The sequence below is a fragment of the Malus sylvestris genome, chromosome 4, assembly GCF_916048215.2.
Source record: "Malus sylvestris chromosome 4, drMalSylv7.2, whole genome shotgun sequence".
Taxonomy (NCBI): Eukaryota; Viridiplantae; Streptophyta; class Magnoliopsida; order Rosales; family Rosaceae; genus Malus; species Malus sylvestris.
The window spans coordinates 7579549-7605904 of record NC_062263.1 but is presented as its reverse complement, the minus strand read 5'-3'; the positions used below and the strand labels follow the sequence as shown (position 1 = coordinate 7605904).

The following is a 26356-nucleotide window of genomic DNA, read 5'->3' as shown; positions in this document are numbered from 1 at the left end:
AACGGATATGGCAGGAAGGTTTATTTGTGTTATGTGGTGTTTGATTTTGGTAATAAGGAATTAGCTCATACGAGTGTTGCTTGATAATTCTTCACATGTATGATGAAGAATATATAAAGAGTTTTGTGAATTTGTGGTTTTGGAATAAGTTGGAGAAGCTGAACTTGAAAAATGCACTGCAATTTGGCAGAAATCTGTTCCTTAGATCAAAACTATTTCAACTCACGCCTGTGAACGACACTTCGCAGAAACTGTGAGCGAGTGTCGTTTTTTACTTCGCTCACTGCGCACGCGACACGCGACCCGAGCAACAGTCGCGTGTATATAAGTAGCACCCTCGGCCGGAACAGAAGCTGGCGCGCGATACAAACTCGTTGAAGCAAAGGAGAGAGCAGAGAGAGAGAGAGAGAGAGAGAGAGAGAGAGAGTAGGAAGGAAATGGAAGACGACGGAGGAGAGAGGTCGAGCATCGTCGTCGGTCTCATCGAGAACAGAGCCAAGGAGGTGAAGCTCGGTCGCTCGGTCGCTTTTCCATCTCTCAATATTTCCCGCTCATTTTCTTCGATTTGTTTGTTTCCCGAGAAAACGCAGGAAAATGAAAGAGCATGGAGATTCAAAATTCAAAAAACGTAGCATTTGGACTTGTGTTAATTGTTTGCTTCCTTTGAATTACTCGGTTACGAAACGGATTCTACAGCATTTTCCACCTTTTCGGATGAGTTCGAATTATCACGTTGCTAGAATTGTGTATGAATTGCGTTATACATCCTTCATATCTAGGGGAAAATTGGCCCTTAAATTTTCAATTTCTAGGCTATATGCTTATGCAATAGTCTTTCGATGTCTGGTGAAATCAGGTTTTAAAGAGTATAGGAAAATTGTATTACAATTAGTTCGTTACTCTAATTTTTTTGCAAATAAAAGGGAAAAATAATCCTGTTGCTAAACCAAATATGGTCTATTGTTCTCACATATTTTCTTGATTTTTACTGGTTTGCGATATTGTAACTAAAATCAAAGAATTTTCTTACTTTTGATTATGGTCCCTTCCAGCTGATTACCCGAAGGTTATGTGAGAGCTGTATTAAAATTGTTTTGGTGCATAGAGATCAACGAATTCAGGATACGTAGCTGACACTAAATGTTGTGACAGGTTGGAGTGGCAGCTTTTGATTTAAGATTAGCTTCTCTGCATCTTTCTCAATATATTGAAACTAGCAGTTCATATCAGAATACAAAAACCTTGCTGCAATTCTATGATCCTATGGTGATTATTGTTTCACCGAACAAGCTGGCACCTGATGGTATGGTTGGAGTTTCAGAGTTGGTGGACAGATTTTATGCTACAGTCAAGAAGGTTGTGTTCCTTAATCATTAACATTGCTAGCTCTCTCTCTCTCTCTCTCTCTCTCTCATGCTTGTTTTTTGGTGTACATGAATACTGGATGCCTGTGAGGTTACCTCACTTATGACTACTTGTTTAATCCACTAAACAAGTGTGCTGTTCTGCAGGTTGTAATGGCCCGTGGTTGCTTCGATGACACTAAGGTTATGTTAGAGATTCCTTATCCTCTAATGTTTGCATCAAAATGGGTGTTTACTCTTGAAGCTCACAGCTTAGTGTGCCATTGTTGGGTTCCAGGGTGCCGTACTGATTAAAAATTTATCAGCCAAGGAACCTTCAGCACTAGGATTGGATACTTATTACAAGCAGTATTACCTCTGCTTAGCTGCTGCTGCAGCTACAATTAAGTGGTACTTTCAGATCTTGAGCTTTCTAACGTTATGGTGTTCCAAAGTTTAGGCATTTGTTTTTATTATGATGTAGGCAGTTACACCATATTCATATTTTGGCGTTTAAGAGTTTCTTTAAGCAATAATTCAAAGAACATTAGATATTTTAACAGTTTTTCCCCTGATGCTATTCTAGCTCTATTTACTAGAAAGATCATGTCATGTCAAATGTGTTTTTTTTTTCCGTACCTTTTAAGTTGCCTTATGTTGAACTTGTTAGCAATGTGCACGTTTTATTGTTATAGAATCTGTTAACCTTGCCTTTTCTGTTGGTAATGGATCAAGTGCCTGATGAACAGGATAGAAGCAGAGAAGGGAGTCATCGTCACAAACCACTCACTTGTGGTACGAGTTAATGCACATTCTTTCATGACCTGTAAAATAATATCAGAAGAAAGTTATCATTTGTATATCAATAATATCATCAGCTATCTGTACACAGAGTAGATCAATAACATTATTTTTCTGTATTTTTATCTTCTCTTCCGGCTAAGAACTCCCATCAGTCTGCACTGCCATCCAACCCTGTTTTTGTCTTTGTGAGGAATTAAACATTTACTTCATCGCACATATCCCTTCTCCAGGTCACTTTTAATGGATCATTTGCTCATATGAATATTGATGCGACTAGGTACGCTCCCTTCCCTTCTTTGAATTTATCTAGGGCTGAGCTCCCTTTTTATTCTTTAAACAGACGATTTTTTGTGATATTAGGACATTTTTCTAAATTATTTCAGATAAATCTACAATGGGTCAACATATATTTTATTAGTAATCTCTTTGGTAATGACTTTTACAATTGAAATTTGTTTACAGTGTCCAAAACTTGGAAATCATTGAGCCACTTCATTCGACACTTTGGGGCACCAGCAACAAGAAAAGAAGTTTATTAAACATGTTTAAGACAACAAAAACGGTTGGAGGGTATGAGGGGCTGGTTCACTGTATTATTATCCTGGATTTCATATATTTTTTTTATAGCTACAATTCTCTGGTGGTAGATCTCTCCTTTCCAATTTCTTGTTTATATAAATCTAATGTGGAGCAATGTATAACTGCAGGTCCAGACTTCTTCGTGCCAATCTTTTGCAGCCTTTAAAAGATATTGAAACTATAAATGCTCGTCTAGATTGCCTGGTCAGTGTTATTTGCTCTCAACTATCTCTTGTGGATCTATGTATTATTTTATCCATTTGAGATACTTTTCAGTTTGTTAACCTTTATTTCTCTATCTATTTTTAAGAAGAATGAAAAAAGATCATGTTATTTGAATTGCAAAGTTGGTTGGGCAGACTTTGTGTTTATTTTTTGGGCATGGTTATACATGAAAAAGCAAGAATACAATGATAATGTCTACTTTGTATCCTCTTAGAATACATATAAAGTTCTGAATCTTGAAGCTCCTGAGATGGATATTGTATTTTGCAGCAATAGTTTTACGATCCTAAGTCTCCTTAATATTTGATTTTAGGATGAGCTCATGAGCAACGAACAGCTGTTCTTTGGACTAGCTCAGGTTCTGCGTAAATTTCCAAAAGAGAGTGGTAAGAGGGTAGAAGAAAGCAGAGGAAAGTTTTGCCTTAATACAGTAAATCTATCTATTCATATCATGAACGAGTGGAGTTGTGTATGTGCTCATGCAGATAGGGTGCTTTGTCACTTTTGCTTCAAGCCAAAGAAAATTACAAACAAAGTTGTGGGTGTTGATTGTGCTAGAAAAAGCCAAGTGTTGGTTTCAAGTATCATTCTTCTGAAGACTGCTCTAGATGCCTTGCCTTTACTCTCAAAGGTAAAAATCACTTTACACAGATGTCGATGTCAAGCATTATTTTCTTTCCAACACATAGACAAATTTTACAGTGCTCAAAACATGATCCAAAGTATCAATGTTTCGTAAAATCTCAGGTTCTTAAAGATGCAAAGTGTTTTCTTCTTGCAAATGTTTACCAGTCTGTATGTGAAAATGAGAAGTATGCTGCCATTAGAAAGAGGTTTGCTTCCAAGCTTCTATAGTCCTGGTGGATCATTTGTAAATTTGTTTCTCTGACATCCCTAACTCATTTGAATTTGGCACTGGAATATGTTGTTGAGAATGAGTCCCACATTGATGGGAGGAGGGATCTTGCATGGGCTTATAAGTAAGTTGGGCTACTTCCCATATTGCCAATTGGTTTTATGGTGGAGCCTCAACTTTCTTCATATGTTTTGTTCAATAAATTCTAATATCCAAATAGGATCAAATTAAGTGGCCAAATTAGTCCAGGCATCCTCTGGGAAATGACCACAACCGAAATATTTCCATTATGTTCCAAAACATTCACCTTTGTCCCCTCTTTTTGCAATATGAAAGTACATCAGTTCTACCCTTATAAAAAGATCCCTTCACGGTTCACCAAAAAAAATCCTTAACTACAGTTACTAATTAAAACAAATTGCCTCCTTTTACAATCTTTTTCTTATTGTCTGATTTAACCTTTTCCTCGTACATAAGAGGCATATTCCACTGGAAACGGCATAATTACATGTTTTAATATGCTCATTTATATGGGGGAGGTTTGTTTAGGTTCAACCAATTCCAAATATATCTTTAATCTCTTTATATGATTTCGGTACCATGACTATGGTCTTGCGACTCTTGCCTACAACCCGAAACACTGCATGTTACAGAGGCATGCACTCAACCTCAGGTGTTAGTGTCCAACTTACCCGATCAAGTGGATTATACAGTCTAAGAGATTCAACCCCAAGCACTAAAGTAGTTATCATATTTCCATTAAATTGGATAGGGATGGTCAAACCCAAGTGCTAGGGTCTAACTTCTGATGAAGTTGATGATAAATTCTGCATGGATTGCTACATAAAATAACTTTATTTAATTGATAGTCATATAAAGCGGAAGAAATTCAACTACGAGTACTAAAGTAGTTGTCATATTGCCATGAAAGTACATGTTTGAAGTTTCTTGCTTGTTGTGTGATGTATATACATTGTTTGGCAAATCAAGAAGCTTCATTTGTTTCAGGATTGGAGAGGTTATTGATGAGGATGTGCTTCATGCACGGGTTTCATTTGTAGCCCGCACACAGCAGTGTTTTGCTGTCAAAGCTGGAATCGATGGACTCTTGGATATTGCACGGAGATCATTTTGTGATACTAGTGAAGGTGTTTTCTTTTTACATATGCAATTAAAATTCTGTCCATTTCCCTTCATGTTCAATTTGTCTTTTGTTTTCTTATATTTGAGATAAAGTAATAAGGCCAATGTTTTGTCAATCTTGAATCAACAGCTATACATAATCTTGCTAACAAGTATCGTGAAGATTTCAAGTTGCCCAATTTGAAACTCCCGTTTAACAATAGGCAAGGGTTCTACTTTAGCATGCCACATAAGGACATTCAAGGGAAACTTCCTAGCCAGTTCATTCAGGTTTAGCCTTTAGGACAAGCTTTCTCTAAATTACTAACATCTCTTTACTAGTTTATTTCTGAGTTCTATATGATATTCTGACATAGGTATTGAAACATGGGAATAATATACACTGCTCAACCTTGGAGCTTGCTTCTGTGAGTACTATGGCTCAATCTTTTAATTGAATTAAATTTAATTTACCCACTCTAAATAATGATTGTTGTATTATTCAAGCCATCTTGTCCTTTCAAAATATAACTGTCAACTTCCATTCTCTCTGTACTGCCTTAATTGTCTGTGAACGTTGGCATTTCCTTGATTGGTTATAACTTACAACTTATAATGGTGCCTTTGCAACTATAATAAGTTCAATCTATGATCTTTGGAATGATATATTTTGCTTGAGTTTCCTAAGAACTTCATTTGTGGAGCGGATTGAACTCCCATTTTTAACTTTGACTAGGACATTAGGTTAAGCAGGTTCATAGAGACCATTTTCAAATACAACCTTGATTTTAGGAGGTGTAAATTAAGGGGATCATTTGTACTAGACCAACTCATACAGAAATCTTAGATATGGGTTTAATCATCATGTACGATGCTGTCGGTGCCTTTATTTCTTAAATTTTTATGACATTTATGTGTTTTATCTCAAGCGTTTCTTTTTAACAAAAATCAGGGCCATCAATGTAAATAAGAGTAAAAGAAACATTGCACCTCTTTATGAGTTTTGCAATATATTTGACTTGAGCCTTCTTTTTTTCAGATGAATAAATTCAAGTTTCAATATAAATTGTGCATGTGTGTCTATGGTATTTTCAATGTGTGTCTATGGTATTTTCAAGTGTCAATATCTTTGTAACTTAAATGAATACTAAAATTTATGTTTATGTTTCTCCATTGCATGAAATTTACAGCTAAACGTTAGAAATAAGTCTGCAGCTGCAGAATGCTACTTACGTACAGAAGTTTGCCTAGAAGGTTATGCTAAACATACATCTTTTGTATCATAAGCTTCTTTAAGTCTATATCTGTCATAAGCTTCAAGTGTTTGCTTTTGTTTACATTTCAGAATGGAGTGTCAGTAAATGAGTGAATCTTAATTAAACAAGTAACTTATTATTTTGAAGCGGTGCTTATTATTAGTTGAACAACACATGGGAGAACATTCCTTTTCATCATGTTCAAGTTTCTTGATTTGGGAAGGAGAAGGTTAAATATTAGTGGCCAAGTGAATATCAATTATCAGGTCCTGAAACCATCTGTGTCAATGGGCTTTATCTACTCAGAACATGAATATTTTCTTGTGATTGGACTCCGAAACAATTTCAGTGCATCATTTTATGGGATTGAACCATGAATTGAAGCTTATTAACGCTAACTTGATTCATCACAAACAACTTGTAAATGATGTTTTTCTCAGACAGGACAATTCTTCTTTTTCCGTTTTTTTTATTTTTTATGTTTATTTTTTATTTTTTTATTTTTATTTTTTTATTTGAAATGTAGCATGTTCTTTTTAGATTGTCCAAGTGGTAACATTCAATATTGTCTTTACTGCAGTTATATGGACCATTGAACATCTTGTATATGCATTGCTGATAATACTAGTTTAGTGCAGTTATAGGAAATGCATGGATCTTGTTGAACTTTTTTATGTTATTGTTTTATTGGTTTCAATGCCTTCTATAAGCTTGAGTATTTGATAAATGATGATGTTTAGACATATGTACTGACCTTTTGGTATCTAGCTTATATCTTCTTATATCTTATGCAAATATAGATTACTGATGTCTCTATATTAAATGCAGAATTAGTAGATGCCATACGAGAGGATGTTTCTGCACTCACACTGCTGGCAGAGGTCTTATGCCTTTTGGATATGATTGTTAATTCATTTGCACTTGCCATTTCCACAAAGCCTGCTGATCGTTATACTAGACCTGAATTCACAGGCAAGTTGCTATCCTCTGGCATTAAAACTCATGACTTTGGATGTTCAATACAAGATATCCTTGATGCTGTCACTTTTACTTATAGATAATGGCCCACTGGCAATTGATGCTGGAAGACACCCTATCCTAGAGACTATACACAATGACTTTGTCGTACGTAACTCTTTATTTTCTATAATTCGATTACTTGTACCAGATTAGACATCTAAACCTTTTGTTATACTTTCTCCTCATCGATATGCTTGAAATTCTGTCCACTAGAGCTATTTTTTCATCTGTCTTTTTTCCTTGCAGCCCAACAATATCTTTTTATCAGAGGCATCAAACATGGTGCTCATCATGGGCCCAAACATGTAAGAAATTCTGTTCAAGCATTACATTCAATATTATGTATTGTCTCTATTTGTGACCATAAACTAATTCTTCTAATTATAACAAAGGCAAATTAGAGTACAATTGGAGAAGGGAAAAAAATTGCCGGCTTCATCCAGTTATTATTTTAGAGATCAGGTTAAATAGTGAAGAAGAAAACCATGTTTTTACCAGCAAACAGTGAGAATATGCATGTGATAAGCTTTAAAGGTTTGGACTGAAATTGAGATGGATGAGTGTACATATACATATATGAATTTTTTTTTAAAATGTGATCAATTAGGTTACTATTTGCTCGAGTTTAACTGTAGGATATTTCTGTCAGGAGTGGAAAGAGCACTTATCTTCAACAAGTGTGTCTTATAGTTATTCTTGCTCAGATGGGTTGCTATGTACCTGCTCGCTTTGCAACTCTAAGGGTTGTTGATCGTATATTTACAAGGATGGGTGCAGTAGATAATCTTGAATCGAACTCTAGTACGGTAAATTTTCCAACTTCAGTATCAGAAATATGGAGTCGTGATATGTTTTAATGATGCAGCTTCTCTCTACTAAATATGGAATATTTAGAAACGAATCTTCTTGTTACCTGCAACAGTTCATGACAGAAATGAAAGAAACAGCTTTTATCATGCAAAATGTCTCCCAGAGGTAGTTAGTGCACTACAAAATTATTTAGCCTTTTGAATTTGTAAACAATATCAGTAAATACGGTCTATTTTCGGACACAGGAGTTTGGTTATCATGGATGAACTTGGGAGGGCCACATCTTCCTCTGATGGATTTGCAATTGCTTGGAGCTGCTGCGAACATTTATTATCACTGAAAGCGTAACCTCTTTTTCAATTACCATTTGCTAAGATTCCAGTTGGTTAGTAACATGAAAGCTTATGAGTTTTGAACATAGAAACGTTAGAATGTGTCCCTTTAACCATTGACATAGAGAGTTTCCATATCACATGAATTGAAGCGTAATGCTTCCAATCATGCTATCATTTAAAAATCAGCTCGCGTGGTTTTGAACTTCTCAATCGTAAGATACTGCAGAAAAGAAGCAACTCAAATTATCTATATACTAGAATACATATATGACTAGTCTAGACAAATAGGCATACTACAACATATATTTCAATACTTCAGAGGCGTAATGTAAAATTTGTTAGTGTCTTGCAAAAATCTGGAATTTTTAAGTGCTTGTGCTCTCTGTGACAGGCATTTAACCGGGATCTTTATAGCAGCATATAAGAGATTGAAGAAAAGAAAACTTATATGTTGGAGTTTCGCCATTACTAAAACCGTAAAGAAGTTGGACACAAAAATATTATTCTTTAGTTCTATCTAGTTATTTTGTTCCTGTTGTCACTATTCATTGTATGATTGCTTTAGCAAAGCCTTTTGACCAAATTTTACTTGCAGTAGATAACTTAGCATCTTCTCAATCTTTCTCAGGTACACAATATTTGCCACTCATATGGAGAACCTATCTGAACTAGTAACCATCTACCCAAATGTGAAGATACTTCACTTTGACGTTGATATTAAAAATAATCGTTTAGAGTTCAAGGTGGTTTTTCCATTATTCTTTCATTCGATTCATTTTATGCGAGTTTATTTTGCTGAAAGTCTTGTCTTTTCCCCTAGTTTCAACTGAAGGATGGGCCGAGACATGTTCCACACTACGGCCTTCTATTAGCAGAAGTGGCAGGATTACCAAGCTCCGTGATGGAAACAGCCAGAAACATCACATCCAGGATCACAGAGAAGGTAATCTCTTTCTGAGTACCAAGAACTTAAAGTTAATCCCAACTTAAATTTGGCTGACAAGTAGCAGGCATTGATATGGGTTTTAAACGCCATCCTGCCTTGATTTTTGCCTTGTTTTTCACTGGATCTGAATTAGTTGAAAGAGCAACTTGTAGTTTTCTGTACGGAAGTCCCCTTATCGTGAACCGTTGACTCAGCAAATTTGAAATATCAATGTATAGGAAGTGAAGAGGATGGAAGTAAACTGCCTGCAATACCATCCAGTCCAGATGGCTTACCACGTTGTGCAGCGGCTGATATGTTTGAAGTACTCGAGCCAGGATGAGGATTCGATCAGGGAAGCACTACATAATTTGAAAGAGAGCTACATTCATGGAATGCTGTAGTCCGCAGAAACCCACATTATTGTAAATATACCGTGCCGAAAGAAGTTGTATTCATAAATCCATGAACCTGCCAAGTGCTGAGGCTATATTCTTCCTCTTTTCTGTTATATGCTCGTAAGTTACTTTGGAGGTTTTTTTCACTGTACTCGTAAGCTGCGGGTTCAACTAATATCCCACAAAGAAAGTGTTCTCGATGACTCAGATTTTGATTTGTGTACATATACGCAATTTTGGAGCACGGTTAGACTACCAAATGTACTCACAAATTGATCAACAATTCAGGCCTTTCAGATCCTTCCTAAGTCGTTTTCTCCCATTACACGGTACATCTATGCCATTTGGATTGAATAATCTAAATATGCGTGACAAGAGTAGAAAGGTGTTGGAAAACAAATAGAAAATACCTTTTGCACAATTTTATTTATTTTTATTTCTTGATTTTCCCAATTCATGGGCTAGAAATCAATAGTAAAATAAGTGCATAGTAATCGCTTCTCAATGAATAAAAAAAGTAAGTTTTTTAGCACTCTATAATTAAATGATACGATTTTTAATCCGTTAAGTTGAAGCCCTCTAAACTCCGCCTATGTCTTACATGGCCGGTCCCAAGCCCGGATAAAGGAGGAGGGGGAGGGCGTCAGGTAGTCGACAGCCGGCACTCCATGATCACGTCGAATCCTTATGAAAATGAATCCAGAACAAAGTATCCCATATCATCTCTTCTCATTTTTCTTCTCTTTATCCTTCATGCTGCCTGCAAGATAGGGAGAATGTGAACAATCAGCCGGAGCTCTGATTGCTTACCTTGTATGTCACCTCTTTCAGCAAATCCCCTAGCTCGGCAACTTGAGGGACTCCTACTACATGGTTTGTATCGCGCTTGACCAAGCCTGAAACTACAAGTAAGCTTCAAGTGAAATTGATACATTACCTTGTGCATCTCCACCAGTTAAAGATACCACCCCTGGATGGAGGAAGAGTACTTCCAGAGAAGATGCCACATCTACCTGTGAGACAGATAAGGCAAGTCAAGACGATACCACATTCCGATACTTAGAAGTTTCGTGATTACGAGATCATTCTCCCACAATATTTCCTAATGTCATTTGTACTAAATCATTCACCTGTACTCACTAAAGGAAAGCTTGAACCTATGTACTTGTGTAAACCCTTCACAATTAATGAGAACTCCTCTATTCCGTGGACGTAGCCAATCTGGGTGAACCACGTACATCTTGTGTTTGCTTTCCTATCTATATCCATTTATATACTTATCCACACTAATGATCGGAGCAATCTAGCGAAGATCACAAAAAGCGACCGTTTTTGCTACCTAGGATATATCATGCAAGAGAACGGAGAATTAGAGAGATCTCAACCATAGAATAGAAGTTGGATAGATGAAGTGTAAGAGTGCATCCGGCGGGTTGTGTAACCGTCGTAGGCCACTGAAGCTCAAGGGAAAATTTTATAGGACGGCAATAAGGCCAGCGATGTTGTATGGCACAGAATGTTGGGCGGTGAAGCATCAACACGTACACAAAATGGGTGTGGCGGAGACGAGGATGCTTCGTGGGATGTGTGGGCACACAAGAAATGATAAGATTGGAAATGAGGATATTCGAGGTAAAGTAGGAGTGGCCGAAATTGAAGGAAAGATGAGAGAAAATCGGTTCCGGTGATTTGGACATGTGCAAAGAAGGCCTACTGACGCTCCGGTTCGAAGATGTGACTACGGGACAGAGGTTCAGGGCCAAAGGGGTAGAGGAAGACCTAGGAAAACTTTGGAAGAGACTCTAAGAAAAGACTTAGAGTACTTGGTTCTAACGGAGGACATGACACAAAACCGAGCGCAATGGCGTTCTAGGATTCATATAGCCGACCCCACTTAGTGGGAAAAGGCTTTGTTGTTGTTGTTGTTGTTGTAAGTTGAAGCCCTCTAATCAAATTTGTCAATCAAGACCATTAATTACTCCCATCATTAAAAAATCCTAGTTAAGGATCATATTCCAACTTTTTTCTCTTTGGCCTTGTGAAATACACAAGAAGACATGAAGATAGGAATGCGAATACAAAAAGAGTGAGGAGTTCAGTTGTTTAGTGCTACGATCTGGTAGTATTCCTCTTCACTTGAAAGTAAGAGGTATTAGGTTTGAATATCGTGAATGGCGAATTCAATGCCAAATTAGATTGCCCATTGTATGACTTAGCCGAACACCTCCTCTCTCTAATCTAAAAATATCGATATATTTAAAAAAAAAAAAAAAAAAAAAAAGTGAGGAGTTCAACTCCAAATTTGCCTTTTCCCCACATAAGACGACAACATCTTTAGTGTCGTTCAGCCACCCTTCACTACTTAAATATTCCGATCCCTACTTAAATGTTGGAACACGCATAAACCACTTCATTTACTTGTCTTCTTCCTCTGTTTTGAGCAAACTTCCAACCCCACGATGGCCGGCGCCGCCTCTCTCTCCCTCTCTCCAAACCCTAGGCTCACCACCACCACCACCTCCTCCCACAGATCCTCGCTCTCTACCCCTAACTTTCTCAAATTCCCTACCCTATCCCCCACCCCCATCAAACCCCTAACCCACGCCCCCCAAACCCAAACCCCAATCTCACGCGCCACCTTCTCCACACGCGCAGCCGCCTCCACAACCCCGTCCACCACATTCCACGGCCTCTGCTACGTCGTTGGTGACAACATCGACACCGACCAGATCATCCCCGCCGAGTACCTAACCCTGGTCCCCTCCAACCCCTCCGAGTACGAGAAGCTCGGGTCGTACGCGCTCTGCGGCCTCCCCGCCTCATACTCCACGCGCTTCGTGGATCCGGGAGAGACCAAGTCCAAGTACTCGATCGTAATCGGGGGCGCCAACTTCGGGTGCGGGTCGTCGCGGGAGCACGCGCCGGTGGCGCTGGGAGCGGCGGGAGTGGCGGCGGTGGTGGCGGAGTCGTACGCTCGGATATTTTTCAGGAACTCGGTGGCGACGGGGGAGGTGTACCCGCTGGAATCGGAGGGTAGGGTTTGCGAGGAGTGCAAGACGGGGGATGTGGTGAGCATTGAGTTGAGCGAGAGCCGACTGATCAATCACACGACGGGGAAGCAGTACACGTTGAAGCCGATTGGGGACGCGGGCCCTGTTATTAGAGCGGGTGGGATCTTTGCTTATGCTAGGGAGGCTGGGATGATTCCGACTTTGACTTCTTAGATTCTGTGTTGGACTTTGGTTTAGGGTTATTATTTGTAATTTGGGTTTTGTTTTTGTGATTTTGTACGGTGATTAAGCTTAATGCTGGCTTGGCTGCTGTATTAAGAATTTAGTTACTGAGCGGTTTAATAACCATTTCATTTTCAGTTATCAGTTTCGGTTTTTATAAATAAAATGGTTAGCGAATGGCCGCCAAACAAGAAAGGTTCTTAAATCTCCTTCCTGCAATTTAGATTTAGTTTGAAACGAACAAGGTTCTGACACTAATTGCTGGATAAGTTGATAAATCTAGAATACAAGGCATCAACCTTTGAATTCGAAGCATTTACATGGAACGGGTTCATCAACACTACCGTCCTTCTGATCCTCTAAACACCTATGATGAAAAACTTGGGACATCATTGTGTTATTTGTACAGGACGCCATGGTAGTGGTGAACCCAACTCATGTGAGTTGCACTCATGAATCTGAATCTGTTGCAATAACAAGAGAAATAGATTCTAAACAATAACTCTCATCCAATATTCAAACCATGTTTGGGTTTTCGCATCCTCCTTTCGGGGTTCAAGAACAAAATAATAGAAATCAAAGCTTGTAATGTAAAGTTGGCGAAAATCCGAACAAGAAATTTTCTTTAACTCGTTTGACCAAGCTTTCACTGAATCAAGCATGATAGATATCACAGGATGTAAAAACATTACCAAAACAATGACTAAAACATATCAAGAGAATCAGGAAGAGTAAGATAGGGGTAATACGTCCCAAAAGACTTTCAAATAAGACCGTAAATCATTCAAATTAAACACGATTGAAGTTTTCAACTGCCAAAATTTCAAATCCATAACAGATAGTCTTTCCTGAAAGTACGCAGAAATAACGCCAAAACATAAGGTAACATGACTGAAATCAACGGTAACGACGGAGTGAAAGGGTGGTATTTCTCTTCCATGTTGCCCTGCGAGAAGGTCGGTTCTTGTGGTACAGATGACCCTTTCCACGCAGACCCCTGTATTTCTTTCCAGCAGAAGTAAGACCACGAAGCTCTCTGTGCTTGTGAACAGGGTTGCAGAGCCAGTTGATTCTTGGGTCGTTCCTGATGGCATTGTGAGCAACATCAACCATGATGACCTCAAAGTACTTGTAGGTCGAATCCTGCATCCAAATATTGCACACAAAATTGTAAGCAAGACTTCGGAAAATCAAACTAACACCAAGCCCAAATCCAACTAACTCAAAAGTTGAAAGTCAGTCACATACCTCATTGAGCCAGTATGAGTTGAGAACCCTGAGGCCTCCCAACTTGCGCCCAGCACGCTCCTCAGCAACAGACCTCTTGCTACGCTGGAACTTGAGTTGTGTCACACCCTGGTTTGTGGGCTTTCCATATACAATACCCTTGGAAACAGGCCTCTTGCGCCCACCACGCCTCACACGGACACGGTAAACAACGTAACCCTGAAACAAATTTTACTAGAACCATCAGCTGAATCACCAAATTACTTCAATCACGACTGGGGACCAGCAAACAATGGGAGCATTCTAACAGATAACAAATTAATTTTTTATAAATTAAAAGACACAAGAAAAAAAATCCAGGACACCACTAAAATAGTTCACTGTCAAATTGAGGCAAAAGCAGGAACTATACATAGAACTCGCTTGGTATAAGATTGATTATTTGATTTAGTATAGCCAGTCTCAGGAAGCATTCGATGATTAAAAACAAAGCACTTATAGGCAATGCTTGGGCATCAAAGTGCTGCTTAACAAGTGGATACTCTGGATTAGGTTAACTGATGCACAACATAAGCAAAGCAATGTACTAGAGACAGGATGCATGCTCACCAAAACACTGACATGAATCATTAAGCAAAGGTGTAAACCGAAACTAAAAGACCCATAAATATATGCATCAGATAAGAGAACATGGATCCTCTACGGATCCTCTTTGTGGGGATTCAAAAGATCAATCAATCATGTCCGTTCATCGTATATCATGCGGTTCGTTACGTACTATTTATATTCAATTTTAAAATTTAAACTTTAAATAATTTCTGACTGCACTATGAACGAACACGATTGATTGATCCCCGGATCCCCCACAAAGAGGATCCGGAGAGGATCCTTGTTCCAGATAAGATAGTAATCCTATCACATACCATCATAATCATTAATTTATGGCTCATGAAATTATCAGTACCTGCTTGGCCTTGTAACCCAAACGACGCGCCTTATCAGGGCGTGTGGGTCTTGTAACTCGGACAATCGAAGGATGCTGGCGATACTCCCAGCAGCGGACCCTCTGGAGGAACCTCATCACATCAGACTGCTTCTTCCTCCATATCTCGGATACGTACTTGTAAGCCCCTAAATGTCCCCAAAACAAAACATGTTATACAGCTGAATTTTATGGAAATCATTTAACCCAATACCATCATGTAATCAAAATTAAACCAATCAGAGAAGCGGTTTTAAACCTTGAAATGTAGTGTATTTCATAGAATTTTTTTACAGAAGTCATGAAACCCAACATTAATCATGTACAAAATCAAACTTAAACAAATAAGAAAAAACCAATTAAACCACGGAAATGTGATCTATTTCCTAGAAAAAAATGCAGGTTAACAAGAGAAAGATGAACTTGTCAGCTAAGCATCAAGCAAAAACCAAACCGAGTTAACAATAACTTTGTACAGTTAATCAATCATGAATCTAGAGAGAGAGAGAAAGAGAGAGAGAGAGAGAGAGAGAGAGGAGTACCCATGGCCGGTTCAGAAATGAGCTGCGACGCGCAGGGTTGGGCAGTCGGGGCTAGGGTTTTCGAAGCGCAGAGTGAGGGTTTGTGGTGAAAACTGGACATTATATAGTGCTCGAAAGGATCAGGGATTTCGAATCTGGGCCGTCCATTGTTTCTTAGAAACCCTAAAATGTCTTTCGGAATTATGACGTGTCGTAGATTTCTAAACGACATCGCGTTTCTCGGCTTTTAACGGGATTTTAGTTTAATGTGGCCGAGCAAATGAAATGCCCTAATCAAGGGCATTCCTCCATGATGTATCCAAACTGGGCCTAATTCCCATTGTTTTTTGTTGTTAATAAAAATAGCAATTCCATAACATAAATTTAAACAACACAACTAAGACTTCAACAAGACATCCAAAACATCGAGCACAAAAAGGTAACAAACTAATGCATTTAAAAAGACAAAACTAAAGTGAACAAAATCACACAAACAACTAAATAGCTCACATCATTAAGATTAAGCATGAATTCAACTCCATGATAAAGAACGTTTTGTGACAGTGTGTATATGGCGCGTTAAAGTCGTATCTTCCTTATCTTAGTTACATGCGTATTGCTATTGTAATTAAAAAAAAGGTCATGATTTTCATACTCTCCTTTTCATTATTAAATTATGTAGCTAAAACAAAGGGGCGAATAGAAGGGTTTATCTCAAATGAATGTTTGATCCAAGTGTTTTATAGGTCGATGATCTTACTTTGGTTATTTGTTGTATTCATTTCAATCCTTATTTCTTTAAAACAATAACGTTTGAGGAACCACCAAAATTATTCTTCAAAATGTTATTCCGTGATTTGGTGTTACTGGTTATAAACAAATGAGGTTTGTAAGCTCACAATTGAATAAATAAAAGGTTGAAGTGCGCTCATTGAATGTGTATGTAAGATTTTGATTTCTAAGATTTCATCTCATTATGGTTTGAATCGATATCATTTATAGTTACTTGAAGCTTAGGTAGGGCTAGACACGGTTCGATCAAGCTAATTATTAGATTTCTCTATCTTTGAATGTTAAACAAACACATCAATTAAAAATTTGGCAATAATTAAAACATTCTCGCTAAATAAAATTAAAATATGCAGAAAGCGCAAAAGAAAATAAAATATCAATACTCAATAGGAATCATGAACTTGAAAGAGAGATTCTTATTCATATTTGTTTTAGGGTTTTAAGATAAGCAAAAAACATGCGATACGAAATTTCAAGCATTAACAAAAAAAAACCAAAAACATTCATTGGGCCCCCCGCAACAACTCCCGACTGGGCTTCTTTTACAAATACTGTACTACACCCAGCCAGCTCAAAAGGCCCAGCCCAAAACATAAAGTGAGGTGGAGGAGCGACATCGTTCTGAGAAAGCCAATTTGGGCATCCCCGAAACCTATCTATCTCTGCCTGCGTTCCCGATCCTTGCCGCCTCTCGAGTGCCTGTAGGGCTCTTCCTGCTCCGCTGCCTGCGGCGGCGACTCCTCGTACCTCGACGGCTTCCTCTTGAAGTGTCGATCGTCGTCGCTCGACTCATAATCCATGGAAGCAGCTCTGACCATAGTCTTTCTGCTTCCAGTTACGCTGCTCGCAGCCTTGGCCGCCGTAGACGACGACTTGTACTCCTCGTAGAACCCATTCGCCAAGGAGGACGACAACTCCTTGTGATGGTGATGCGCCGACCTGTTATCCTCCTCCGCCGGAGAAGGAGCGACGGCAGAAGCAGTGGAGGAAGAAGAGGCCTTCCGCTTCTTGCTCACTTCTCCCTCAGGAAAGCTTATGCGAGAGAACACGCTTGCCTTGTGCTTCCGATCCGCCGCCGCTTCTGCCGCAGCTGATGCTATAGAGGAGGCAGATTTCGCCGATGTTGTCGTTAGACCGGAAGGCTTTCCCAACGACGACTCAGAACGGTGGCGTTTATGGCGGGGATGACCATCCTCGTGGTCGTGGTCGTGGTCCCTCTCGCGTTCTCGATCTCGATCGCGCTCGCGTTCTCTGTCGTGGTGGTGGTCGGAGTTTCTCTTTGGAGGACGCGGAGGCGGAGGCGGAGGCGGCTGTGGCTCCAGGTCACGTGGGTCACGTGAGGGTCTTCGTTCTGGAGACGGCCTCTCGCGTCTGTGACTGCGGTGATGATTACCATAATCTGGGCTTGGTGATCGGGCCATTGACTTCTGCACCAACAACAAAAAAAGTCAAAAGAAACTTTTCATGCAAGCAAAAATTACCATGAGAAAATTATTGACCAAACCAAACCATGCCCATTTACTATTTTTTCCTTTTATTTTTCTAATTCATCAGGTTCCGGTGTGCTCGCAAACATTTTTCTTTTAATATTTCAGGTCCATCAAACTCCATTACACGATTAAAATTAGGATGATTGGATTGTTTAATTTTTTCAGTTTTCAAAGAGTAAAACTAGTGGAAATATTTTCACCCAACCAAAAAACGAAGGGGCCTTTTAATATAACAAGTTTCGGTGGAGGGGAAAGACTAAAGAGATGTTTTTGGAGTCTCCAGCAAGCCAGTCCGGGATCCCATTACTTATTTTCCAAGAATTTTCAACCAAACAATTTCCAGAAACAATTTTCTACTCAGAATAAGTTGGGTACTAGTAATGGGATTCACCCTGACCGTAACATACCCCAAAATTGACCTCAAGTCCTGCCTAGTTTAGCCATTTATCCATCGGTTCAAGTCACCGCGACAAAGGCCAAACTAGAATATCTTCTCTCCAACGCGAAGAAAATAAATGATATAATGACATAAAATTTAAAACTAAAAACCAAAGAAGAATAATAAAGTGATAGGAAAACGGGGCTAATAAAATATCCTTGACTGTTTGATCCTAGCTGCTGCAGCAACAGTACAATCTCTCTAGGCGTTATCTGGCCAAGTTGGCTTTCTATTGCCAACTTGGTGTCGGCTTGCAAAAATGCTGATAAAAACCATAAGCAGCTGCTGCAGCATCCAAACAAGGATAACAAGATAGGGAATTTGGCACAATAGAGACGTACAGATTTTGGTTTCATTGGAGGAACATCGCCGCCGCTCACTTCCCTTCCGTACTCCCCATCTTTGGACAACTCCCTGCTGTAAAAAATGAACAATGGAAATAATTTAATATTCAACCAGGCTAAAATAGTCTAAACAAATACTTGTGGCTTTAGGGGACATAAGATGTCTCAACTAGTATATCGTTATTAGACTATAATGACGCAATGCCCATGTATGTAAAAGAAAAACTCCAGACAAAAGCACAAACAGCTAACTCGTAACGCCAATTCTGAAGGATTTATCTATCAAATGTCTGTCTTGCAACAAGGAAAATAAATAAGCATTATACTTTTTTGATTCTCAGACTAAACTCCTAGGATCAAAAGTAAGACGATTATTCTAGTCCATGGAGAAAGAACACGTGTTACATGTGACTAAGCTTGCATCAGTGTATCGACTCTTATTATCAACAACCAACATGCCAAATAGGAATTTCACAACTCAATTAAGTCACTGGTATCACAAACCATTAAGACCTCACGTATAGTGTCCAAAAGTTACAATGACTACAAAGGAGGCGAAACACTTTGGTAGACCAACTCACATAGTATGGCCATCTATCTAATATACGTGTAAGTTATAATGTATGCATCACAAATCCAACAAGAAATAATGATTTCAATCTTACCCTTGACCCCGTCTTTCATTTTCACGCTTCCTTCTCAAATCAGCTTTCCGAGCCTCAAATTCTTCTCTGCTCATGATGGGGGGTCCATGCATGCCATTCATCCCATGCATGCCATTCATGCCATTCATCCCATTCATGCCATTCATCCCATTCATCCCATTCATTCCATTCATGCCATTCATGCCATTCATGCCATTCATACCCATACCAAAGTCCGCAAGATCCCTGTATGAAGTTCAAAATTTAAAACGAAATAAGGCCTTAGGATCGGAAGGAAGGAAAAAAAATTACTAAATTGCAACTTGAAACCATATAATGACACACTTAGGGCAATGATTCCACCTACAAACCTACAGGGTTGTGTAATGTTTCAAAGGAAAATAACATTAACTTGCATACCTAATTTGAATAACAGAATTCATAACACAAACCCACCAAAATCACACCCATTTACTAAGAAATTCATGAGTCGAATGCATACCTCTGAGGCGGAACCATGGGCATCATATAGCCTTGAGAACCAAATGGGTCCTGTGGACCAAGACCCCCAAATGGCATGTCCATCGGACCATAACCCATATACGGCATCGGACCACCATATGGTGTCATGTATCCTTCCATGCCCATGCTAGGTTGCATGCCATTCCAGTATGGATTATAAGCAGCAGGGCCCATAGGCATCATATAGTTTTCAGCTGCAAGATCTTGAGGGTTTCTCCATTGCATGTCTGCATAGTATGTACTCATGTTATATACATATTAAAGCATAACGATTAGAGTATATAATTCAAATTTATAATTTACTGCAGAGAACTTGAACAGAGACATCTATGTTTACAAAAACAAAATAAGAGAAAAGGCATACCAGTCGCAGGCACTCGAATTTTCTTCTTTTTCCTTTTCTTTCCTGCAGCGAATATACAATCAAAACCCAAATAAGAGATCACTACAAATTTCTTTTCAATTTTCAAGGAAAAAATAATTTTACTCAACACATCTATCCTACTAATACATGTCAAATAAAACAAAAGATAACACAGAACTTGATACGCTCCATGAAAAAAGTTCTAAAATAGAATAGTAGGCCAACAGAATCAAGAAACAATAATACCCAGACCAATACATTACCTGCCTCCCCAGAAGCCATCCTTTGCTGCACTTCTTCCTCAACCAGTGGAGCACTCCCTTGTGATGCCGGTTCCTTCACACTCATTGACTCATGTGTGGCTTCAGATGCATCAACTACTTTTGTAGTTCTCACTCTGTCTAAAATCTGCTGCTGGGGAAGAACAGGCTTTACCTCATCTTCAGTTTCCTGGATCTTTGGAGGTTCTTCATTCAAAGGTAACTGTTTTTCTTCTCCTTTTGATGCAGCAGATACAGTGGGGGAAGGAATCTTGGGTTGTGGACAGCGAGCAGACTCCATATCTAAATATTACAAATCATGATGTAATAACAACAATGTTCAAGTCTAAACAGAAATAGAAGGCACGTCACTGAAAAACAAACCTTGAACATGGAATGTACTCCCAGCATTATCAGCACTACTGTTACCACCAGATTCCAAGATGCGATTGATTGTATCTCTGAGCGTCTTATTTGGCAGTAGATCGTCTGCCAGTGTATTTGTAGCCCCACAGATACACACTGACCTGGACATAATGTAGTTCCGGATACCTGATTAACACATGATCCAGTGTAAGCACAAAGAAAGTTGAGATGATAGACAATACGGGTACACGAGTTCAGGATACACAGTTAAGTAATAAGATGTCGAAAGGGCTCGTCATATGACCCAGATGAGGGTAAACCAAAAATATCACAAGAGAGAAAAAAGTTGAATTTCTTCCCTTAGATGTTGCAAAATTTAGACAATTAAATTTACATCATAACTTACACTTATCACAAAAGCTTTTAAAGCAACACTTGCTCGTTAGCACAGCATCTTTCATCACTTCTTTGCACAATGGGCAGTGTAGCTCAGGCGGTAGATCACCAACCGAACGTGTAGATGGTAAACCTTCAATCTCTTTCTCAAAAGCAGCCCTGTTTCCATATCAAATATAAAAGTAAGTTTCTTTTATGAAAAAACTGGAAACTAAGCCTATAAAATATACAAAATCAAATCAGCTTACTCATTCGGCCTCAATACAGCTTTATCACCACTTGGCAATTTATATGAGCCATCTGGGTTTGCCATCAGCATGGACTTAGGAATTCCAGTGGGTGGCTTAACTCTTTTAATGTCAAAATTTGGATCACCATTCGTAGGGCAGTGCTGAATATAATGCCCTGGACACACATACAAAAGTCAAATATTAGAACATTCCTCATCTAAGCACTTATCACAAAACATCCATTATCTTCCAAAAAGGAGAAGGAAAATGAACATACCAGGCACCTTACACCTATGACAAATATATCCCTGTGGAGGTGTTTTCCTCTCAAAACCCCCTCCTCCGCGACCTCAATTAAAGAAAATAGATATCAGTGTCAGTATGTAAAATTGATAGAGAAAGAGACACGGATTCGATGAGCATTGATATGTAGCGTAAAACAAAAATAATGTAATCTAAAGAGACTCACCAATACCACGTCCATTCATCATTCTTCCACCCCTGCCAAAACCTCTACCAGGACCAAAGCTGTCAGGACCTTGGCTGCAAAAACACAAAGATCATCCAACATTAGTGACCAGAAACCTATCACTGTCATATCGCAGTGCACTAATAAAACTGAAAGCATCATACTGTTGCCATTCCAAGGCTGAAGTGTCGATCAAAGCCTTAATCTTGCTATCTTCATCAGCTTTATCAGTTGGCTGCGCATCCGGAGCCTGATAGCTTGTCTGCACAGCCAGCACTTCAGGAATTTCATACAAATCATCCCCATAATCATCCCAATCTGGATCACCAGGCTGCAAAGCCATAATAAACACAAGATCAACAAAAGGTATGGCACAAAGCAAAGCACAACCACACCACTTAAAACCAAAGAGGACTAGCGGATATTTAAACTTACATATTTCGTGGCAGATGATTCAGCTGCCAGAAAGCTAGTCCTTTCTGGTTCAGTGTCCTCCACCTCATCTTCCACCTTTCGCCTGCAACAAAAGAAATAAAAATTGCCTAACTAAACAAACCCTTGAGATCTGCCCTAAGGGTATAAGAAACACAATACCCTATCGAAGTACATGGCACTAATGCCAACAAAGATACAATAACAGGGACTACCCATGTCACAGATTAATTAAACACAAGAACAAAGTAATACTGACAACTCAAAATTGATCATGGATTTTGCGACAATATAACTAAAGACGAGAAGTTAAAGGATCTGAGATAGTACTCTGAATCAGTAACAATGGGCATCGGAGGCCTTCCAGGTACGCGGCGTATCAAAACTGACGTATTTTTTGGAATCAACATCCCTTCATCAAGATACTCTGAAATTACAAAACACAGAACATAAAGACTATAAAACATTGCAACGATATTAATCCATGAAAGAAAGGATAAAAGCTACCAAAATGTGATTCCCCACAACGTAACCCATAGTTCCTAGAAAGCTCTGGTCAGATTAACCATTCCTAAAGAACCCAGATTTCAACCTCACACAGCAAGTCCCCACTCAGGTCGAGTCAATTCAACATAGAAAATGTGGTGGTCAAAATTCTCTTTCAATGGCAAAAGTAAACCACCATACACAATCACTATCTTGAATTTCAAGGCACACTGTGGCAACTAGAGACCCCAATGTTAATTAAATCAAGAAAAACCCTAAAACAAAATTTTAGAAATCCCCAAAACCATAGACGACGATCCTACCACTCTACTCTGACACACAAAAACTCTCCTATCACCTGTGAGGACTCATATCTGTGATTAATTAGAACATGTTCAGAAGGGAATAATAACTAAATCAGAACCAACCTTCATTGGTCTGGGCATTGGTGACGACGAGGTCGTAATCGGTACCCCGCCCTAAGTGCTTGGATTCATATATTTTTTCTTTCAAAATACCAACTGCGATGAACGGGCCGTCCATAGGAATAGAATCATAGTCTTTTGCACTCTTAAATTTATAATACACCGCCATGGTAAATTTTTTTTCTTTTTCCTTCCAAAATATGAAATATGTATAACACCACAAACAAGAACAAACAAATAATCGAAGGCCAAAAAAATTATACGGCCTTATATTCAACTCCAAGAAAAAAAGCTGCTATAATCAAACAGTACAAAAAATTCAAGCTCTTTTTTTCCTTCGATTATTCTATTGAGATGGAACAACCAAACCACCGCAAGGGGAGAGACAGATTGACAGCTCTTCCGAAGCTTCTTCGCCGCCGTCAACAGCACCAATCTCAGCTCTTTCAGTTCGATTCGAATCCTTGAGAAACCGATCGTCGAACAGATGACGATGCTCGTAATTAAATTAGGTTTCTCCACCCTCCGTCCGCCGCCGATCCAATCTCCTTCGAATTTAACAGATCTCCGTGAAATCAGAAAAAGCCCTCTGCCTACGCTTATCGATACGAAGCGTTCTCACCGATCCTTAACGAAGAGTCTGAGAGAATCAGAAAGCCCTAGGTTGAAGAATCGATATCGGTTGAATTAATTTGCCGACTGATTGACCAGATCGTCGCTTCGAAATCACCGATTGATTGGGTCGCACGAACTCCGAGAAAGCTTCCGACACGCCAAAATCGAGAAAATCAGAATCCGTCAGAGAGAATCCCCGTGCAATTTGTGAAAGCAGCAACGATTTACAAGCCCTAGGGCGAGTTTTATAGGTCGATGATCATGACGAACCGCCAGGCTGCTAGGGTTTGCTTTTGGGACATTTCAGAGCGCCACCAGAGAGAGAGAGAGAGAGAGAGCGAGAGAGAGCAGCTGTGAGGGGGGGTTGGGTTTTGTTATATTCTGTCTCTCCTTTTCCGTTGAGGATAATCCTTGTGGGCCCAGCCCATCTACGGTTCACGAAATTTAAACCGTTTTCATTTTTTACACCATGGTTTCACACGGCCATGTTTTATAATATCTGGACCGTTAACAGCTATTGATCCATGTGAAAAGGAGTTTTGGAAAATCCTGACCGTTGGAAAATCCTATCTTGTGCCCAAAGTAAAATCAAATTTACGAAAAAGCCCTTTCCTTATCGCAGTGGAGTTAAGTAGCAACTAGCAACTAGCAACTGGGAGAGTGAGGTTGCTTGCGTTACACGAATCGAATTTCCAATACAATTAAGCCACGTGAGCTTGCTTGCCGCGTTTCCTTGTTCAATCGGGAGATAATGGAATGAAAGAAGCTACAAATTGGAACCCTAATTTCCACACTTTCCATAATTTCCCGAATCTCAAACCACAATTACCAACTTGCTTCTCTCTCTCTCGTTATTTCAAAAGCTCTCAACTTTCAAGTCTTCTGTTCTCAGTGTTCAATTGTTCATACGTTCTAGGGTTTCCCTCAGAGATCGCAATTAGTTCCTTGGCGTTGAGGGGTTTAGTTTAGCCCGACATTAACTGTTGGAGGGTTGGTTCGGTTCCTTACGAGTTACGACCCGATCATGGACAAGTTTTGGATTACTAAGCAACTAGGCGGTGGTTCTTTCGGAACGGTATTTGAGGCGCAGCACCAACCGACGGGTGAAGTCGTTGCAGTCAAGTATCTGAGGGAGACATTCAGTTCCTTTGAGCAGTGCCTAAGCCTACCGGAAGTTCAGTCCCTTTCCAAGCTCAGGCACCCCAACATTGTCCAGTTGAAGGATGTCATCTTCGAAAACGATTCTGCATTCCTTGTCTTCGAGTATATGCAGAGCAGTCTGCTTGATCTTATGATGAAAAGGCGAACCAAATTCACCGAGGAAGAAGTTAGAAGCATCTGCTTTCAGATGTTTCAGGGCCTGGCTTATATGCACAGAAACGGCTATTTCCACCGTGATTTGAAGCCCGCTAATGTGTTGGTTAAGGATGGTGGGCGTGTGGTCAAGATTGCAGATTTGGGTTCGGCTAAGGAGATTGATTCACCTCCTCCCTATACAGACTACGTCACTACTCGTCCGTATCGTGCTCCTGAGGTGTTGCTTCGGTCAGGCTTGTATGGTCCTAAGGTCGATATGTGGGCAATGGGTGCCATCATAGCGGAGATGTTTTCATTCCGGCCTCTATTTCCCGGTGAAAGTGCTGATGATCAGATGTTCAAGATTTGCAGTGTTATAGGCAGTCCCACTTGGGAGTCATGGCCAGAGGGACAGCTTCTTGCCCAAAACTTGAACTATCAGTTTCCAAAAATTGGCGGGGTTGGTCTATCTGCGATGATTCCTTCTGCAAGCAGATCTGCCATCCAGCTGATTTCTTCCCTTTGTTCTTGGGACCCTTCCGCGAGGCCTACTGCTGCTGAGGCACTACGGCATCCTTTCTTCGTTGGCAACTACAAGATTCCACGAGCCATCCCTTTGAGACAAAGCAATATCCTGCCTGCATCAAATTCTCTTATTTTCGCCTAGATTTGACACGAATAATGTGTGCATTTAACTGCATTTGATTCATTAGCTTTCAAAAGCTGCAGATTTTATTTTAGAGAGTTTAGTTTATTTGAGTAGAGTGGCAGCAAGCCAACTAGAAGTAATGTATGTCTGATACTTGTAAGCTCTCAATAATCTGCAATATATACCTACAAATTTCACTTCAATTGAGTCACTTTGTTTTTATTTGGTTCAAATTTCATTGTTCGAAACAAATGACAAATCAGACATCGACGACTAGTAAGTTGTTCTATGAAAAGTCCAGGCAAACTATAGCTTGAGAGATAAAACCACACTCTAAAATTACATATTTTACTGATAAACTCTTGATATGCCATGAAAGGACCCTCATATCTCTTGCACTCATAAGTTTACAAACTTGTATGTACAACAAGGTATATATTTTCTTCTTCCAAAATAAGAAATATGTACAAGAACAAACAAACGCCCTAAACAGAATGATAA

General features: G+C 39.4%; 5 protein-coding genes across 11 annotated transcripts; 3 read left to right on the top strand and 2 right to left on the bottom strand.

The window, feature by feature from the left end:
- Positions 1-39: 39 nt before the first annotated feature.
- Positions 40-9956, top strand: LOC126618069 (DNA mismatch repair protein MSH4). 4 transcript variants are annotated; one of them, XM_050286165.1, is made up of 24 exons: positions 43-503; positions 1153-1356; positions 1512-1547; positions 1642-1754; positions 2093-2138; positions 2378-2424; positions 2610-2717; positions 2855-2930; positions 3265-3337; positions 3437-3582; positions 3699-3784; positions 4816-4955; positions 5081-5220; positions 5307-5357; positions 6120-6183; positions 7014-7157; positions 7243-7310; positions 7452-7510; positions 7855-8011; positions 8128-8180; positions 8261-8359; positions 8979-9093; positions 9171-9293; positions 9515-9956. In XM_050286165.1, exons 1-24 carry the CDS (start codon positions 438-440, stop codon positions 9677-9679), a joined length of 2379 nt encoding a protein of 792 aa, XP_050142122.1. In that variant the 5' UTR covers positions 43-437; the 3' UTR covers positions 9680-9956. The 4 variants fall into 4 exon arrangements, 3 of the variants coding, with proteins under 3 accessions (XP_050142122.1, XP_050142123.1, XP_050142124.1); XR_007621643.1 differs by lacking the exon at positions 9515-9956 and having other exon boundaries at positions 40-503; positions 8261-8400; positions 9171-9189; XM_050286167.1 differs by lacking the exons at positions 43-503; positions 1153-1356 and having other exon boundaries at positions 2079-2138.
- Positions 9957-12054: 2098 nt separating this feature from the next.
- On the top strand, positions 12055-13111 carry LOC126618072 (3-isopropylmalate dehydratase small subunit 1-like). The gene has a single exon (XM_050286170.1). It carries the CDS (start codon positions 12133-12135, stop codon positions 12895-12897), a length of 765 nt encoding a protein of 254 aa, XP_050142127.1. The 5' UTR covers positions 12055-12132; the 3' UTR covers positions 12898-13111.
- A 527-nt stretch (positions 13112-13638) lies between these two features.
- On the bottom strand, positions 13639-15874 carry LOC126618071 (60S ribosomal protein L15-1). The gene is made up of 4 exons (XM_050286169.1): positions 15658-15874; positions 15098-15264; positions 14155-14352; positions 13639-14049 (listed from the first exon to the last, which is right to left on the bottom strand). The coding sequence occupies exons 1-4, from the start codon at positions 15866-15868 to the stop codon at positions 13804-13806; spliced, it is 822 nt and encodes a 273-aa protein (XP_050142126.1). The 5' UTR covers positions 15869-15874; the 3' UTR covers positions 13639-13803.
- Positions 15875-16824: 950 nt separating this feature from the next.
- LOC126618924 (E3 ubiquitin ligase PARAQUAT TOLERANCE 3) lies at positions 16825-24278 on the bottom strand. Of its 4 annotated transcripts, none has more exons than XM_050287148.1 (15): positions 23299-24278; positions 22715-22811; positions 22388-22469; positions 22117-22283; positions 21953-22026; positions 21761-21832; positions 21502-21658; positions 21264-21412; positions 20876-21043; positions 20495-20794; positions 20232-20273; positions 19848-20094; positions 19367-19591; positions 18699-18774; positions 16825-17855 (listed from the first exon to the last, which is right to left on the bottom strand). In XM_050287148.1, exons 1-15 carry the CDS (start codon positions 23462-23464, stop codon positions 17085-17087), a joined length of 2793 nt encoding a protein of 930 aa, XP_050143105.1. In that variant the 5' UTR covers positions 23465-24278; the 3' UTR covers positions 16825-17084. The 4 variants fall into 4 exon arrangements, with proteins under 4 accessions (XP_050143105.1, XP_050143107.1, XP_050143106.1 ...); XM_050287150.1 differs by having other exon boundaries at positions 16825-17852; XM_050287149.1 differs by having other exon boundaries at positions 18699-18771.
- Positions 24279-24731: 453 nt separating this feature from the next.
- LOC126619705 (cyclin-dependent kinase F-4-like) lies at positions 24732-25943 on the top strand. The gene has a single exon (XM_050288124.1). It carries the CDS (start codon positions 24935-24937, stop codon positions 25871-25873), a length of 939 nt encoding a protein of 312 aa, XP_050144081.1. The 5' UTR covers positions 24732-24934; the 3' UTR covers positions 25874-25943.
- Positions 25944-26356: the final 413 nt, after the last annotated feature.

Excerpts from the sequence above, each read along its gene's own strand:
- LOC126618069 (XM_050286165.1), top strand. The coding sequence starts at position 438 with ATGGAAGACGACGGAGGAGAGAGGTCGAGCATCGTCGTCGGTCTCATC. Across the intron at positions 504-1,152 it reads TCGAGAACAGAGCCAAGGAG|GTTGGAGTGGCAGCTTTTGA; the intron begins GTGAAGCTCGGT and ends ATGTTGTGACAG. Across the intron at positions 8,360-8,978 it reads CATTTATTATCACTGAAAGC|GTACACAATATTTGCCACTC; the intron begins GTAACCTCTTTT and ends AATCTTTCTCAG.
- LOC126618071 (XM_050286169.1), bottom strand. The coding sequence starts at position 15,868 with ATGTCGTTTAGAAATCTACGACACGTCATAATTCCGAAAGACATTTTA. Across the intron at positions 15,265-15,657 it reads CATTTCTGAACCGGCCATGG|GGGCTTACAAGTACGTATCC; the intron begins GTACTCCTCTCT and ends GGGGACATTTAG. Across the intron at positions 14,050-14,154 it reads ACTCATACTGGCTCAATGAG|GATTCGACCTACAAGTACTT; the intron begins GTATGTGACTGA and ends ATTTGGATGCAG.
- LOC126618924 (XM_050287148.1), bottom strand. The coding sequence starts at position 23,464 with ATGGCGGTGTATTATAAATTTAAGAGTGCAAAAGACTATGATTCTATT. Across the intron at positions 22,027-22,116 it reads TCAGCCTTGGAATGGCAACA|CCAAGGTCCTGACAGCTTTG; the intron begins GTATGATGCTTT and ends GTGTTTTTGCAG. Across the intron at positions 21,833-21,952 it reads GATGAATGGACGTGGTATTG|GTCGCGGAGGAGGGGGTTTT; the intron begins GTGAGTCTCTTT and ends TCTTTAATTGAG.
- LOC126618072 (XM_050286170.1), top strand. The coding sequence starts at position 12,133 with ATGGCCGGCGCCGCCTCTCTCTCCCTCTCTCCAAACCCTAGGCTCACC.
- LOC126619705 (XM_050288124.1), top strand. The coding sequence starts at position 24,935 with ATGGACAAGTTTTGGATTACTAAGCAACTAGGCGGTGGTTCTTTCGGA.